This window comes from Vicugna pacos, unplaced genomic scaffold, assembly GCF_048564905.1.
Source record: "Vicugna pacos unplaced genomic scaffold, VicPac4 scaffold_106, whole genome shotgun sequence".
Lineage (NCBI taxonomy): Eukaryota > Metazoa > Chordata > Mammalia > Artiodactyla > Camelidae > Vicugna > Vicugna pacos.
The window spans coordinates 642,361-660,053 of record NW_027328786.1 but is presented as its reverse complement, the minus strand read 5'-3'; the positions used below and the strand labels follow the sequence as shown (position 1 = coordinate 660,053).

Here is a 17,693-nt window from a genome sequence, read left to right as displayed (position 1 = left end):
TTCTGAAGATGTGAAGTCTGTCTTTGTATGGAAGGAAGTCCCCTTTCACAAAACTGAATGTGTTTGTGTCTGAGAGAGGGAAATGGAGACAGAAAGACGAAGAAGCAGAAGAGAGCCCCCTCAGAAGAGATCTAGTTAAGGTGAGTTTTTGTGCCTTTAAAAAACATTTGGGGTTTTAGGGGGAACAAAGTATTTACACTGTCTTATTCTCCTCATTGGAAACCTTGGCCCCGTCGTCAGAGTCAGCGGCCTTGAACGGGGGTTGCACGCTGCGTTTCATCTGGCACTGCCACTTCCACGCTCTGCCTTTAGCACGTTGCTTTGCCTGTCAGTGTTGCCACCCTTTTAACTGTAAGGTGAGGAGTCTGGAGTAGATGACCCACCCCAGCTCTGCTGTTTTGCAAATTTCTGATTTCGTATTCGGATGAGTCTGGGATACACCCAGAGCAGTATAAACCAGGCCCTACCTCCTGCCTATTGCTGGGGCATCCCTCAGGTCTGTGCCTTCTACTCAACCCTTTACTGAGCCCAGCTTTTGTCAGGAGCCCAAGTGCCTACCGGGATGGCAGGGGACTTGTCTTTCGTGGTCACGGTGGCCAAGAATTCTATTGGTGTGCTGAAACAACTCTTCTGAGATCCTCCACCCACCCCTGCTCAAACCTAATGACAGCACTACGGTTCCTTTCCTAGGAGGAGGATCAATCCATGGTGCATTTTATGACAATCCTGTCCCCAGGGATGCACGGAAGTTTATCAGCTGAGTGAGGGGAGGTGCCTCTGTGTCCCTGTATCTCTGTCTGCTGACAGTTCGCTGCCACCGGCTACTGAACAAGAAAAGTGCTATTCACCATGTTGTGTGTTTTCCAAATGTGTAGGTGATGGTCTTGTGGCTCGTGCGTGGGCTTTGATTTGGGATGGTGAAGGGCTTATAAATACCTCATCAACATGTATTCGAGGTGGCCTGGTGCCACACAGATTTGATTCATGAAGGCATCAAGCCTGCACACTGGTTTGGAAACAACTTGGTTTTGATCATTCACACTGCGTGCATGACTCGCTGCTAATCTCTGGGTGGTTTTTTCATTTCAGATTTATTCACCCCATGTCTTGCTTAAGCTGAAAAATACATTTATTTCACCAGAATATTCTCTGATTCTTTGTTTACACACATCCAGTTTTTTTAATTCCTTTAAAAATGATTCTGTGTTTATAATGCCTCCTAATTTCTATCATCTCTATGTTGCCAGTGGCCTGAGACATGCACCAGATTTGATGCCGGAACAGTTCCACCAAAAGAAATCCCTTTGCCGTAATATCTTTTGAGGAAAATATTATTCTTTAAGGCTCTAACAGTAAATCGTAGAAGAAAGCATGGAACATTTCTTGTAGTTAATACATGTTCATGCGAAAAGAAATGATATTTTCATTAAACAATGTTGATTTTAATAACTTTTACAAATGTGAACATTATTATTCATAATTTAAGTAACCAGATAAAACCACAGTTATTTATTATGAAGATTGAAAACTATTTACACGGTCTCTTAATTAGAAGTAGCTTTATTAGAAGACTGAAGGGTATTTAAAAGATGGAAAAATACCCATGATGACACCATCATTTTTATTAACTAAATATCAAGAACTGTGCAGGGATAAGATTTAACCCTCTGCAAACTGCCAAGTTAGCATGAGGTAGTTTGTGGATGCTGCCAGAGGACAGGACACTCCCCCAGGATCAGAGACAAAGGACTTCCTGCCAGCACAGCAGGCAGCCTGTGGTTCAAGTTCATATTGGTTCCTGAGTTCCTTTCCTATTGCTGTTGTAACAAAGGACCACAGACTCAGTGGCTTAAAGCAATACACATTCATCTTCTCACTGTTCTAGGGTGCAGTAGTGCAAAGTCAATGTCAGTGGGTAAAACCAACGAGTGGCCAAGGCTAAGTTCCACACCGAGGCTCTTGGGAGGGATTCGTCATCCTACCTTTCCCAGCTTGCAGAGGTGCTCACACTGCTTGGCCCAGGGCCCTGTGTCACTGTGACCTCTGCTGCCACTTTACATCTCTGTCTCTGACTATATAGATATAGAGGAAGAGTCTTCTACATCTGGTATGGACCCTTTTTCTTACATGGACATTGTATCCCTATTTATGTGCAGATGAAAACCCCTTCCCTCCAGGGTGCGGTGGCATCAGCTCACAAGATGACCACTCTGGGCTTTAAGTGTCCTCTTTGTATTGTCATCAGGGAACTTCTCTCTCCATAGTTAGCTCTGTGTTAATTTGTTGTTATATTTTACCCAGAATTACTGAAAGTTTTACTTAAAAGGGATCCTAATTAGCTCTGTTTACCTGTTTCCAGAGCTGAAAGCTTCAGTTCTAGAGTATCAGTTTGACTTATCCTAAAAATACATTCCAGTATATTTCTCTGGTGAAAGTCTCTACCCTGTTATCTATTGTCCCATCATTTCCTTATTTTCTTGAATATATTAAAAGTATTTTATAGCCTTTATTGGTAACTCTGATGCCTACATCACCTGGGGTTTGCATCCTTTGTCTAATGCTCCTTATTCTCATGTTATCTGTCATATAGTCTGGACATGTTGCATGTCTAGAAATTCTTTATTACATGGCAGACATTGTAAATGAAAAATCCATGTTATCTTCCGTGAGAGCTTTTCTACCTTCCCGTTAGGCAGACAGTGTGAGGGACTGATCATGTCACTCCAATCAGGCGCTGAGGTGGATCAGGACTAAAGTGCCTTTTTTCTTAAAACAGCTTTGAGGTATACTTGGCAAAATAATTTTCACACGTTTAAAGTGTACAGCTTAATACGTTTTGACGTAAGTATATCCCCAAGGAACCATGACCACACTCAAGACAGTGAACATACACATCACCCACAAAGCTTCTCTCCTGACTTTTGTTGTCCCTCCCTCCCTCCCCGTCTCTTCCCCTGGGAACCATTGATCTGCTTTCTATCACAACATAGTGGTTTGCATTTTCAAGATCCTTATATGAATGGATTCATGCAGTATCTACTCTATGTTGTCTGACTTCTTTCATTCAGTGTAATTATTTTGAGAATCATCTGTGTTGCTGTATTAATAGCTTGTTTGTCTTATAGTAGAGTATTGTTTAGTGCTGAGTTTTTACTGAAGAGTTTATTGTGAGCAGTGTTTGTATAGACCATCATTTCTTTCTGCATTTACTTCTTGATGGATGCATGGGTTATTTACAACTTGTGCTATTATAAATAAAATAGCAGTGAATGTTTGGTTACAAGTCTTTGTATGGACATATGCTTTTCCTTTCTAAAGCACCAGATGAGGAATGTCTGGATTATATGGTACACAGGTGTTTACCTTTTTAAAAGAATCTGTTAAAGACTTTTCCAAAATGGTTGTACTATTGTAAATTCCTCGTGGTGTGTATCAGTTCTGGTTGCTCTACTTCCTTGCCAGCACCTTGTAAGGTCAGTCTTTCTAACTGTATTCATTCTAGTATGTATGTGAACTAGTATCTCACTGTGGTTTTTAAAAGCATTTCTCTAATGACTAATGACACCTTTAATCAGCATCTTTTCATATGCTTATTATCCATCTGGATATCTTTACTGAAGTGTGTTTTCTGGCCTCATTCATTCAGGTGTTTGAATTATTATTGAATTTTGAGACCTCTTTATTCTGGATCAGATACAAAGAGAGACCTTTATCAGATATATGATCTGCAAATAGCTTCTGTCTATGGCTTGTCTTTTCATTTGCTTAGCAGTGTTTAGAAGAGCATTGAAGAGTCTTCATGTTCATAAAGTTCACTCTATCAGTTTCTTTTTAAAATAGATGATACTTTTGGTGTCATAGCAAAGAAAAATTTGCCAAACCCAAGGCCATAAACCTTAAGCCTATGCTTGTTCTCCTAGCTGTTTTATAGTTTTAGATTTCCTATTAAGATCTATGATCCATTTTGAGGTAAATTTTGTATATTTTGTGAGGTGTGGATCAAAGTTCATTTTTTTTTTTTTTGCGTATCACGATCTAATTGTTCCAGCACTACATGCTGAAAAGATCCTTTCTCCACAGCATCCTTTTTGAGAATCAATTGTCTGTATAAGTCTTGGTTTAGTTCTGAACATTCTATTGTGTTCCATTATTCTATTTTCCTGTTTTACACCAACACCCTAATTTCTGATTACTGTAGCTTTATAAAAAAAGTTTGAAAATCAGATAGTGCAAGTCTTCCAACTTTGTTTTTCTTGTTCAAAGTTGTTTTGGATTTTTGGGATCCTTTGAATTTTTATATGAATTATAGAATAAGTTTTTAAATTCCTTACATCCTGTTCTGCCAAAATTCCACCCATGTCTTTGGCCGTCTCCAAAGCCACATTTTCTGAAGAAGTCTCTCTAGATCCCAGGTGAAAGGAATTTCTCTTTCGTCTGTGCTCAAATCACATTTGATATTATTTGATTACACTTAATCATATTTGCCTGTATGTACTTGTCTGACCTTTCCAGCCATTTAGTAAATCTCAAAAGATTAGGAATCTTGACTTGGTTCCCTCTGTGTGCTGAGAAACTAGTTCTATGCTTTGCAGGAGTGAGCCCTGCAGTAAGAGGTATCTGCAGCACACATCTAGCTCATTGCTTGAATATTGTCAAGGAATTCTGCAGATTTAGAATTGTTTATTGATTGTTGTCTCCAAGACGGCTCAGTCTTTTTTATTTCTATTGCTACTGCTGCAGTTTCAAAGAACAATGGGCTAGTTATTTTCCAAATATCAAATCATACTCTAATTGTGTTGTCACGCAAATTATGTGCTGCTGTGTCTTAACAACCTGCTTAGTGTTCACAGGCTCCTTCACTCATGGAAAATTTGGGAGAATGTCATATCCTTAGAGATAGCAATGCTGTCTTTGGCGACCTGAGCAGCAGTATCTGAATTCACTCCTGCTGTTTTTCCAGTGTCCCCTCTAGACCTCCTCCAGCCCTCCATGGGGGGCCCTGCAGTTCTGCCCTAGAAAAGCCTGTTGCTTCTCAGGAAGACTTCCCTATGAAACATAACCATGTCCTTCTTGTGGGGACATTCAGTCCAGAGACCTGAAAGCAGGGGAAAATATTTAGCCTGCTTTTGGTAGAACCTAAATTCTTCCATACTTGTTAGAAGCAATTTCAATGAGGAAACTGTTTTGGCATCTAACAAATCAGCATAAATGACTGATGAGGAAGATCAGCTTCCCCATCCCACTCAGTCGTCATGTTGATGTGACACACACATTGGCAAACATTTTCTCCTGTGAGCAACATAAAGTTCAAGACGTTATGAATGGCTTTTTGTTTTTATTTCTTAGTCTTTCCACATTCACTGTGTCTCGTGAGATTATATGAATCCTGCTTATTTTCAGCCCAGCACTAAACTTTTTAAAAGGATCACGTGTTTAAAAGGCTAGTGGACAATTTTTTAGAAGACAGAAATCCTTAGATTTTGGTCCCAGAGTTGAATCTTGGTTAGTGGTGAATGAAAATTCCCGTTAAAATTTTAAATTCAGTGATATAAAGTCTTAAAAATAGTTAAATATTAGTCAATTTCATTAAACACTATAAGAGTTATTTACCTTTAAGCCTGTTTCTGGGGCAATTTTGCAATGATTCCCTCCCTTTATCGATTCCCTCTTTATCAGAATCCTTGAGAGGCCCCTGTCATCATTGTCAGTATCATCATCATCATCATGGAACTGATTCTTCTGGAAGATTCTAGGAAAATAAAGAGATGGACGGGATTATGTGTAGGTCAGTGTGTGCATATACAATAAGAACAGCTGTCAGACATTAGATGCAAGATACCCATTTCATTTAGGGGAGAATGTGGTCATGAAATCCTGATGTGGTGAATGAAGGAAGCGGTGGGAACAGGATAGTCAATGGAAAGGAGGAGGAAGTGAGTGAATTGGAGAGCATAGATCCTTGGTTAGTTGATCAGCACATTGGTAAGAATGAGGGGAGTGTGATGGTAGAATCATGTCCCTCCCCGGCCACAAGGTAGCCACCTGTGACATGTTACTGTACATGGCAAAAGGGATGACAGATATTTTAGGATTAAAAATCTTAGAGGATTTCTGTCTCCTAAATTGTCTATTAGTTAGCCTTTAAACCCATGATACATTATTATAGATTAGTGCAGGGGCACAAATAAAATGGATTCATATAATCTCACCAGACAAACTGAATGTAGAAAGGATAAGGAAGAAAAACAAAAAGTCACTTATAAGTGCCTTGAACCATAAATTGCTCATGAGGAAATGTTACACAAGGTGAATGTCACAGCCACATACATACTGCCTGAGTGGGATGGGACAAGGGGATCCTGAGATGAGACAATAGGGTGAGTAGTCTGGATTGTCCAGGTGCGCTGAATGTAATCACAGGGGTCCTTAAATTGGAGGATATTTCCCAGCTGAGTTTAAAATCAGAGGGAGGTGTAGCGATGGAGCAATGTTCAGAAAGGCTGCTGACCATGAAAATGGAGGAAGTTGAGGGGCACAAGCTAAGGAAGGTGGGTGACCTCTGTAAACTGGAAAAAAAAAAGGAAACATTCTCTTCTAGACCCTCTAGAAGGAAGGAACCCTGCTGGTATCTTGAATTTATCCCAATGAGAACTGTGTTGGATCTCTGACATCCACAGCCATAAGCTAATAAGTCTGTGCTGGTTTAAGCTATTAAGCTTATGGGAATTTGTTACAGTGGTAATAGGAAAATAACATAGTGAGTGGTAGTGTAAGGGATTAAAGGTCTAGGATGGGGTGTGGAGAGAATTCTGACATTTACACCTAAAAAACAACCAGGTGAAGTGGGAAGGTGTTTTAAGGAAGACCTACCTGGCAGGGCTGTCAAGAAGACTGGAGTGAGCGAATCCTTGGAGTTAGAGGAATCAATTAAACCTCACAAGGAAAATAAGAAATAAAATGTAGCAGGGCTTCAGTGTTAGTAGATGTAGGAATGGAAATGGGCAGAGAGATATAAACATTATTTTGAAATTAGCTACAGGTTTGATGACTGCATGTTTGGGAGAGTTAGCCGATGTGTGGACTGAATGCATCCCCTCAAAATCCATATGTCGAAACCTCATCTCCCAGGGTGATAATATAGAATGCGGGGCCTTTGGGAGGTGATTAGTAGGATAAAATGAGGTCATGAGAGTATTGCCCTCATGAATGGTATTAGTGTTCTTATACAGGGCCCCAAAGTGCTTGCTTCTCTCTCCTCTCTGGGCCATGAAGATAGTGGGAAGACAGCCATCTTCGAGCTGGCAATCCTCTCCCAGATACATTGACCTTGAAAGCCTCAGCCTCCAAACCATAAGGAATATGCTGGTTGTTTAAGCCACCTGACACACGGTAAATTGTTACAGAATCCCAGACTGACGAAGACAGTGGAGAATGCCACTGCGTTTGGCACTGATTGCCTGGAGAATGCTGAAACCCAGGGAAGTGGGCAGCACAGACGTTTACTCATTTAATCCTGCCAACACTGTAGGGGATAGAGTCTACATTTTCCTCGCTATTTAAAAGGTAAGGAAAAAGAGGCACAAACAATAACAATGACAACGACAACAACAACAACAACAGCAACAATAATTTGTCCAAGATTCACACAGAACTCCCTGGAGGGAGAGTGAGAATTAATACTTATGCAGGCTGGCCCCAGAGCCCCTGCTCATAACTACTAAGTCAGATCACCTTGCTTATTTAATCAGTTTTTTTCAACTGTGATATGAGTGTACTGTGTCCAGTAACTTATAATTTCAAAATACCTCACTGTAAGGGAAACATTAGTTGCAGGCATTACAACCCACAGAAAGCTAGACATACAAAAATAACTTGTTAGGGCAAGATAACCAATAATGTTTTTAAATATTATACCTGCTGACCCTTTGCAATAAAGTGTTTATTTATAATTCTGTCTGGCTACAGAATAACATCATAATCCTGCATGTGGCTGGTGGCTCCCGTGTTGGACAGCACGGGTCTAGAGAATTTAAATGACTTGCCCAGCCTTGCCCAGGAAGCTCGTGGTGGGATCAGAGCTATAGTCTGGGACTGTTCCTTCCTATCCAACAATTCCCTCATGGAAGTTTAGAAGCTTCTCCTTTGGTGCCCAGCTGTCTATCCGTACTTATGACATCTTGTCAGGTGCCCCGGCCTGCTCCTGAACATCAGCCAGAACCCACTTCTGCTCTTTTTTGGCCAGGTAATACCTTCTAGCAACTTCCATTGCCTTCTTGGCATCAGTTTTTACATGGAAGGGTAGTGGCTAGAGAAGGAAATGTGTCCACATGACAGGTTTTTCATAAATATAGTAGGAGTGGTCAAGAGAAGAAAACCTCAGGAATACGAGTGGAAGCAGGTCATTTAATATACCAAATGCGTACTTTCAATGTATGTTTGTGTTTCCGAGTCCACGCTTATTCTACTCGTGCATTATAGGCCAACACATCAGGAGACAAGGATTTGGGGCAAGAAATAGCGGCTTTAATTTGTAAAGCCAGTGGAGAAGATGGTAGACCAATGTCCTGGAGAACCATCATCCCAAGTCAGAATTCAGGCTCTTCTTATATTAAAAAGGGGAAGCAGGAATGCTTGGTTGATGCAAACTTGGTGTATGAATTCTTTGTTTTTAGAATCCTTTGTTCTTGCAGCTCTTCACCTGGGTCAGATCCGTGTAAACCTCCAACAAGCAAATGTTATTTTCTATTCTGTATCTTGTTATCTTTATACGAATGGAAAAGTGATAATATCCTTCAAAGTCAGAGCCTTGAGAATAGGGTCTCCTGTATATTTCAGGATCTAGGCAACATTGTTTCACAAAAGGTGCAGAAACAGCAAGACTAAGCCTAGGAAACAGGGCACAGGTTTAAAGTCAAAGGAACAGATCTAATATGGAGTCAGATTTGTTCTTTCCTATTTCAGTAGTGCCATGGAGAAGGCACTGTGGGCAGCTTTCTGTAGGGTCCTGGAGGCTTTCTCTCTCAGCCTCTGTGCGCCTCTATTGAAAACCCGTCATCGCTATCTGGCCTGCTGGAAAACCAGTCCTCCTGTTTTGCCCTGAAGTTGTGTTCTGTTTATAACTCATCTCTACTCCTTGGAAAACAACTCAATAAAAACTCAGTTGGTTTCCCACCAGCCCTGAGCAGGGGTGAGGGATAGCATGTTATTATTTTATAAAAAAAATATATAAAAATGTTTTAAAACAGCACTGGGCACATAGGAGAGAGACAATCAATGCTTCCTGGCTTAAATCGAAAATGATGACTCAGTGAGTCTATGGCTGCTGTATTTGCTGAACTAGTTACTCCTTTGCTCCATTACACATTTATTTTAACTGAAAAAGAAATATATGCATATGGTTAAAAAAATTCAAACAGAGCAAAAAATACTCAAGTGAAAGAAGTTTTCCCTCATCCTCTGTTCTTACACGCCTCCCTGGAGATGCCAATGTTTACAATCCTTTGTGTGCTTTTCCAGATATGCTATGCAAGTTCCCACCAATGTATGTAAATTCCTTTAAAGTTTTACTTATTTTTAACTTTAAGGGATTTAAATCCTCAAGTGGCTTCTGCCACAGTAATAGAAAAGAAGAAATCTGACTCCATATTAGATCTGTTCCTTTGACTTTAACCCTGTGCTCTGTCTCCTAGGCTTCTTCTTGCTTGTAAAACAATGTTGCCTAGAGCCTAAAATATACAGGAGAGCCTATTCTGAAGGCTCTGACCTTTAAGGGTATTTAACACTTTTCCAATCATATAAAGATAACACGTTGCAGAATAGAAAATAACGTTTGTTTTGTTGGAGGTTTACAGGGATCTGACCCAGGGAGATAGCTGCAAGAACAAAGGATTCTAACAAGAAGGAATTCCTACACCAAGAAGTTTGCAAAAACCAAGCACATAGGAAAGCAGCCTGAATTGTGACTTGGGGAGATGGTTTTCCAGGACATTAGTTTGCCATCTAGGTCTACAGAAACTTGCTATTCCATGCCCCAACACTTGGTCTCCCAACTTACTGGCCTGTCCTGCACTGAGGAGAATGAATTTGGACTCAATAACACTTCTACCTACCTAGCAAGTTGGACACTGGGACTGAGGGCAGCTCTCCCACACACAGGGGCCTACGGTGAGCCCTTGATTATTCCCCGAGGTTGGGGTGTGGTTTACCCAGGAGGGATGGGGACTCTACACCAACACTCAGGCAGTCTGCTCCTTCTGGGGCTCTGACATTTTACCTCCCGCTCCCTGCCAGCCCAACATTTGGGACAATGGAGCTAAGGCAGAGATCGTGCCTGCCTGTTTCCCAGCGTGTAAAAGGGGAATATGTACTCTTCCCAAGGTAGTTCTGAGAAACAACACCTGCGGGTGCTTGGTTCCCTGAGCAACAGTAAACCTAGCTCCTTGTGGGGGCAACGGGTATGATACCCGTAGGGTTTCTGCAGAGACCTTAGCTGGAGGGCTGGGCCAGGGACGTAAAATATGAGCTGTGGGCAATGACTGGTAAGAGAAGGGTGTATAGGCAGGACTGCTGCCTCCTTCGGGGTGCCACAAGAGGTAAAACGCTTTCTCCCCATCTCTGTTACTCCCCTCCCAATTCCAGATAACTGCCTTCCCTCTGCTCCTCCTGTCCATGTGTCTCCCTCCACTTTTCCCCGCCTCCCCTCCTCCTCCCCTATTCTCCCTCCCTCGGTTCCCCTTCTCTCTCAGGACCCAGAGCGGATCGCTGGCCCTCCTGCGCATGCGCAGTTGCTGCCAGCTGGACCGCGGGTTGGAAGCTCCAGCTCCGAGCCGGGGATCGGCCCCAATGGCTTCTCAGCTCTGTCGCCCTGTAGGCCTTTGGCTACTGCCTGGGGCCGGGGCCTCTGGCTGTGGAAGTGCAAGGTGAGGGGATATCGGGAAAGGGGTGAGGCGGCTGCGGGAGGGCGGTCGGCGTGTCACAGCCCCCCAGGGCGCCAGTCAGCGTGTGTTCAGCTGGATTGCTCGGGCCAGACCCCTCTGCCCGCGCCACCTGCCCCGGCGCACCGGCCACAGCTGCCCAGGGCCAGGTGTGCCCCTGCCGCCTCTTGACCCAGCCGGGCTCCCCTCAGTCCGCGGCTGGCATCCGCTTCCCCTCTCCCGCCGGCGAGTCCTCCCCTCCCGGTCTTCCTCTCCTTGGCCGCCGACCCGTCCCCACCACTGGGCGGGCTGTGTCCCGGGCGGGCGGGGTCTGCACACCCGGACGGGGCGGGCGGCTTGGGCTGGGGCTGGGGCTGGCCTCCGAGCGGGGCTGCAGCCCGCGTCCCCCACCCCGCTCTCCCTGCCCCGCGACCCCGGGGCTGCCTTCCTCTCCCTTTCCCGATCCCTGAGGTCCAGATTAGCGGCGTGGGCGCTGCTCCCCAGGCTGAGAGCCCGTGGCTGTAACTCCCAGCTTCTCCTGGTGGAGTCGGGAAAAGGGAGCGGCAGTGCTGAGGGAGCTTCTGTCTCCTTGATCAGGATTTCTGCCCCAGGTAAGTACCTTGAACACTTTCAGGTGTTATGATGGCGGTGCTTGTTGATGTCACATGTTTTTATACTGAGAGGGATTACAGTGGTGAAAGCAGGGCTTGGTTCAGTTAAAAATGAGCTGAAGGCATGAGGCTGTCTCATCCTCCATCATTCACTCTCCCAGGGTGAAACGTGAGACCGTCGATCTTAAAAAGATACTTATAGTCCCTAACTAGTCCAGCCCAGCTACTGTGTGTTAACAGGAACAGCACAACCTGAGGCGTTGGAGACCCAGGGACATTGCACTCCTAAAGAGCTCCTGGCAAAATCTGGTTTGTTTTGTTTTTTTTTTGTTTGTTTGTTTTACTTAAATTGTGGGACAGACTAGTAGTATAGAGGGAAAAATAATTGGCAAGAAGGATTTTTTCATATAACAGCTTTATTGTGATATTGTTCACACACCATGAAGTCCACCCACTTGAATGTTACAATTCAGCAGCTTTTAGCATATTCACATTTGTGCAACCATTATTATTCCAGAACGTTTTCATCACATCAGAAAGACCAGTTGAAATGCATGACCTATCCACCCCTTCCCAGTGGTGGTTCTAAAGAAGTTTCTTGGCTGTTCCTGACCATAAATTAACTTGTTACATTCCATGAAATATCTGGGAGGAATTCTAATCAGAATTGCAATGAATCTGTCTATCAAAGCAGGAAGAATTAATGTCTTTATGGCATAAACTTCTTCTACACATGAATATATCTGGGACCCTATCTTTTCATCTGTCCAGAGCCAGGCCTATGGGAAATCTTGGGTTTGTGAATGATGAGATTCAATACATCATTAGATGCAACTGTAGCCTTTCACTGAAGAGAAAAGTAACCTCGTAGAAGCCAAGTGATTCTCTGATGGTTAGAATGAGTGACCGCCAGTGCTGGAGTATTCGAGTGGACTTGGTGCTTGCAGAGTTCTCCACCACCTACAGCTAAGGGGATTACCGTGTTCTTTTACTTTTTTTTTTTATGGCGTTGCTTTTATTTTTACTTATTATATAAAATTATTTTTTATTGAAGTGTTGTAAATTTACCATGTTAGCTTCAGATGTACAGCAGAGATTCAGTTATAAGCTTATGCATATGTATATAAATGTTTTTCAGATTGTTTTTAGTACAACTCATTACAAGAAATTGAAAATAGTACCCTGTGCTATATAGTAGGTCCTTGTCATTTATTTTATATTTATTAATGTGTATCTGTTAATCCTCCCTTTCCTGCCTGCTAACAACAGTTGGCTTTCTATGTCCATGAGTCTATTTCTAGCAGCACCATTTTTGCTAGCAATATATGCTGGTTGGCTCTTTTCTGTTTCAGTAGTTCCATCTTATGTGTGGGCGTTTTTCTTCTGGTGGGCCTGTGTGTGGTTTGCACACGTGATAATAGAGATCTGTATTTGGGAGAACTCCAGGCCTCGTGTAGTCCCTCGTATGGAGCGCCCACTGAACTGATGCTTGAACTTGGAAAAAAACAGTAAATGTTGGAATTTCCACTATGGTTGAGACTTCCAGGTTTCTATAACCTCTTTAGCCCACCTAAATTTTGGCTGCACCCAATACTGGATAATTTGGTGGAACTTCATGGTATGGTGGTGTAGAGACAGGGCCTTGTATGCTTCTTCTCTTTCCTTTTTCTAACAATCATTTTCCTGGGCCTTCCAGGTACTCCCCCAGAAGGGCCCAGGGCTGGCTTGGTGTTGCACTGAGGCAATATTTGTTAATAAGTCCCTTTCCTCATCTCTTCTGAGCCTCCATTTCCTTCTCTGCACAATGAGGGCTTAGACTAGATAAGTGCTTTTCAGTTTCTTTTAAAGCCATGTTTCCTTTGAGAAACAGAAAATTCAAATCTCTCCTCCCATCACAACCCTTTAGATTTTGACACGTCCTCCAAGGAGTCACATAGCTCTTTGTGGTAAATTGACGTGATTGTGATTCCACATGGCACAGAAAAGACTCTTCAGAGATTTATTGCAGGGAGAGGGCAGGAAAGGGGCAGTATGTCACACTTTCTTGTGTGAGCACTGGAGCAAAGGCTTGGGTTTAAATACAGTGTCTGATGTGGCATCTCTCTAATCTTGCACAATGTGATAAACCTCTATCCCTAGTTTCTTAATGTGTCAAGTTGGGGTGGTAATGTTTTAAGGCTTTTGTGAAACATTATACACATAAGCCATTTGTGTCTCGGTAGATACAAGACCTGCTAGAGAGTCGGAATTTCTTTAAAAATACATATATATTGTCCACATCACTCTGTCTGTGTGTATTTTGAAGTTCCTGGAGGGTGAGGGTTGAGTGTAATGTCCATCGTGGGACAGGTGGCCCATGGGTCTGTGTGCCTCAGATTGCCCCCTCCTCCCCAGTCCTCTTCCTCTCAGTCCAGGATGAAGTTCCCTAGTAGATTTACACACAGGTCTTGTGGAAATGGCTTTTCATTTTATTGTTTCACCAAGGAGGGTTGCCATCATGATCTCTGTGGTCAGGTTTTGGTGACCTGAAGGCTATGCAATTGGGGATTTCTATTTTATAAAAAGAAAAAAAATTACAAATACAAAATTAGACCTAGGTTGGTGGCAGGGGCTTTTGAAAGTGGGGACCATTAGCTTTTTTAGCTTCAGGTGCAGTGGCCTCTGGCCACGAGGACACATCCTCATGCTCTGAATTTGGAGGGACCAGTGGGTTCAGTGGGAATATTTACTGAGTGCATCTCATGGGCTGCGCATTCTCTTATTTGTACTGTGTGTTCCTTATTTGAGATGGTGAGCTGATTTAAACTCAATAGCCTCTTTAAAATAATAGACTTTTTATTTTTAGATGTAATGTAGATTCCCATGTAGTTGTAAGAGATAATATGGAGAGGGCCTATGGACTCTTTGCCCAATTTTCTTTAATAGTTCCATCTTGCAAAGTTGGGGTACTATTCATTCGTGACTCACTAACCCTTTTAGGTTTGTGTTATTGCCCTCATTTCTATTTATGAATAAACTGGTGTTGAGAGAAGCACACAGGTCTGCCCAGGTCACCCACGTGGTTAGTGAAGATTTGGGTGGAACGTGGGCATGGCATTTCCAAGCAGTACCATTATGATGGTCTGTGGCAGGGAGCAGCATTCACTTTGCTTGTTTATTCATTCATTCAACAAACATTTATTGAATAAACTCTGTGGGTCAGATGCTTTCATAGGGTTATCTGATTCTTCAGCAGTATGGAGAATCAGGTAATGTTTTCTTTTTCTTTTTTTTTTTAATATGAGAAAAATATCTCTGAGAGGTTATAATCTCCCCAAAGGAAAAATAGCTCATAAATGAGGGATAGTACATTTGTACAGTTCCTTCTTCTTATGCAGGTGGTACCCTAGGCATTTTACATTTGCAAACTTCCATAATCCAGATATATTCTTGTAAGGCAAGAAGTTTTTTTTTTAATTGAAGTATAGTCAAGTTTACAATGTTGTGTCAATTGCAAGGTGGTTTTTTTTGAATTTTGAATGGAGAAAATATTTTTTGAGGGGGTTAATTAAGTTTATTTATTTGTTTCATTTTTCTAAAATGAGGTACTGAGGATTGAGCCTAGGTCCTTGAACATGCTAAGCACATGCTCTACCACTGAACTGTACCCTCCTCCCCAAAGCAAGTTTTCTTACCCATTATTCTGCACCTTAGGAGTTCAAATAAATTGGCGTTGAAATCCAGATATTTTGATCCTACTATGGTTCTTTGCATTATATCCTGCTGAGGGGTGGGGAAGCAGTTCCTTTATTCATTCATTTATTCAGCAGTTTTGAGCACCGACTTTGCATCAGGGCCTGCCTAGGTGCTTGGAAACAGAAAACAAGAAATGATCCTTTTCTGCAGGGGATGGAAGCCTAGACCAAAAGCTGGGTAATGTGATCTGAGCTTCAGTAGCCATGTGCAGATGCTGAGGACAAAATTATCCCCGATTTGCTTGGACTTCCCTTGCCTTCTGGCTGGTGCACATCAGGTCGCCGCATCCCAGTGAGGCCCGCAGCCCACAGCACAGTATGTACATCGATTTACCCTCCCTTCTCGGCAGGGCCTGCAACATGAACACCCCTGACTACGTGCAGTGCGCTGAGGACCACCAGACTCTCCCGATTGTGGTCCAACCTGTGGGGATCATCTTAGAGAATTTCTTTTGCATCTATAATGGAATCTCCTTGGTGAGCCAGATCAGACCGTGCGGCTCCCAGTGGGCACTCTGTATCTACTATAGGTATCTCTATGCGCCCGAGAATGGATGGAGTGACTTCCAGACCCACCGCAATGTCATGGGCCTTGTCACCATTACTGACTGCCTCTTGGCCAAGACCTTCTAGAAGCTCCACGCACAGAGGAGCTGTATGGCACCACGCTCTACGACTCTCAGCTCTTTGTCTTTATGCTGTATGGGGAGGTGGCCGAGCAGCCGCACACCGACGTGGCCTTCAATCTACGAGGACTGCGGGTGGTGGAGAAGAGGATCGAAGACTTCACTGAGTCACTCTTCATCTTGCCCAAGTCCAAGTGGCTGGATGGGGACCCCGAAAATTCTGGGGAGAAGACCCCCCTCCTCTACATCCTATTTGAGAAGGAGGACTTCGTGGGACTGGACACAGACAGCAGGCAAGTCAACCTGAAGGCCGGGCCACCCTGGCTGTGTGACAGATTGCTTCCTTACATCCAGAATGGGATCATCAAGGAGGAGGGCTTTCTTGTAGCCAAGGCGGGAAGGAGGTGTAGCCCGCCGGTTTTCAGACGTTTAAAACTAAATCCGCCTTTGTTTCAGAGAGATCCTTTTAGGGTTAGTGTGGACACTTACTCCCCCTTTTCAGCCAGGACACTTGGGGGGACCCCTGGAGTTGCTGTCCAATAGAGTAGCCACAGCTACTGATGTTAGTAGTGCTGGGAGGAGGCCGGTCTGAGCTGAGATGTGCTGTAAGTTAAATGCTCATCAGACGCTGAAACTTGTCTAGTAAAAAGAATATAAACTATCTTGTTACTTTCTATATTGATTACACGTCAAAATGATAGTATTTTACATACAGTAGAATAAGTAAGGTCTGTTCTTAAAATCAGTTGCTTGTTTTTTTTTTGTTACATTTTAAACGTGGCAACTGGGAAACGTTATTTACATGACTCTCATTTCATTCCTGTTGGACAGCCTGTCCTGGGACAGTTTCATCCCTTTGCTTATAAATGAGACTCTGAATCCCGAGACGCAGAATGAGGTGCTGGTTGAGCTCAGGGTGGAGCCGATGTCTCCTGCCTCCCAGGCCCAGCACCAGCACGGCTCAGGCCCTCTCCCCTGCCTGACAGCCACCATGCCAAGTTAGGACATCAGAAACACTGCCAGGGGCTTCCGAATTAGCTCCTTACGCAGGGAAAGGCGTGTCACGGTGTATGGGACACAGCAGGGAAAAATTCGTCCTCACTTTGCCCCTGTGATTAGGTCAAAGGCCCCACTCTGCCTTGGAAGTGCAGACGATCACTTCTGGGCTGCCTAACCCCTCACCCTCTACTATGTTTCCCTGTGTATCTTTCAAGCTGTCCCTCGGGCAGAAGAGGGTGAGACGTCTTTGCCGAGAGGTGGTCCCCCTTTACTGGGGAGAGTGAGGTGAGCTGTGTCCCCCCGGCCTACGGCCTCGGGCCTTGAGTCTGGAGAGCGCTCATGGCGGTCCCACAGGTGACGGTCGGAGGACATGGCACGTGCTGCCGGGCCCGCTGTGCAGGAGGGGCTCTGTGATTCTCTGTGATTCTAAGGTCAGATTCTACTTTCTTGTTGTTGGTAAGATGGAGGAGAAGATGCCAGAGAATTGATAAAAAGAAAATCCACACCAGTCCTGTGAATGACAGACACAGGGGATCCGTGTCCCACCTGCGTGTGGTGCCTGGCGGGCTCTGGAATAATTTTCACTTCCTCCCCGGACATTCCTCTATGGCTTAAGGAAGGGGAGAGGCATGTCGTGGCCATGATCTGTACTTGTCCTCACAGGGCCCTGTGATCTACATGCCCACACTACACTTCTGCTCCTTGGAGATGAGGTGTCAGGTTTAGGAAACAGGGCACTGCTGAGGGCATAGCTGCCAGAACCGTGCTACACCAAGGCTGGCTCCGTTCACCTCACCTGTCACCTCCTGT

At 43.8% G+C, this 17,693-nt stretch overlaps 1 protein-coding gene across 2 annotated transcripts; it reads left to right on the top strand.

Annotated features, from left to right (window-relative positions):
• Positions 1-11,246: 11,246 nt before the first annotated feature.
• LOC140694870 (trafficking protein particle complex subunit 9-like) lies at positions 11,247-17,693 on the top strand. 2 transcript variants are annotated; one of them, XM_072957895.1, is made up of 4 exons: positions 11,248-11,524; positions 15,410-15,574; positions 15,789-16,177; positions 17,547-17,693. In XM_072957895.1, exons 3-4 carry the CDS (start codon positions 15,954-15,956, stop codon positions 17,554-17,556), a joined length of 234 nt encoding a protein of 77 aa, XP_072813996.1. In that variant the 5' UTR covers positions 11,248-11,524; positions 15,410-15,574; positions 15,789-15,953; the 3' UTR covers positions 17,557-17,693. The 2 variants fall into 2 exon arrangements, 1 of the variants encoding a protein (XP_072813996.1); XR_012070513.1 differs by lacking the exons at positions 15,410-15,574; positions 17,547-17,693 and having other exon boundaries at positions 11,247-11,524; positions 15,609-15,873.

Excerpts from the sequence above, each read along its gene's own strand:
- LOC140694870 (XM_072957895.1), top strand. The coding sequence starts at position 15,954 with ATGCTGTATGGGGAGGTGGCCGAGCAGCCGCACACCGACGTGGCCTTC.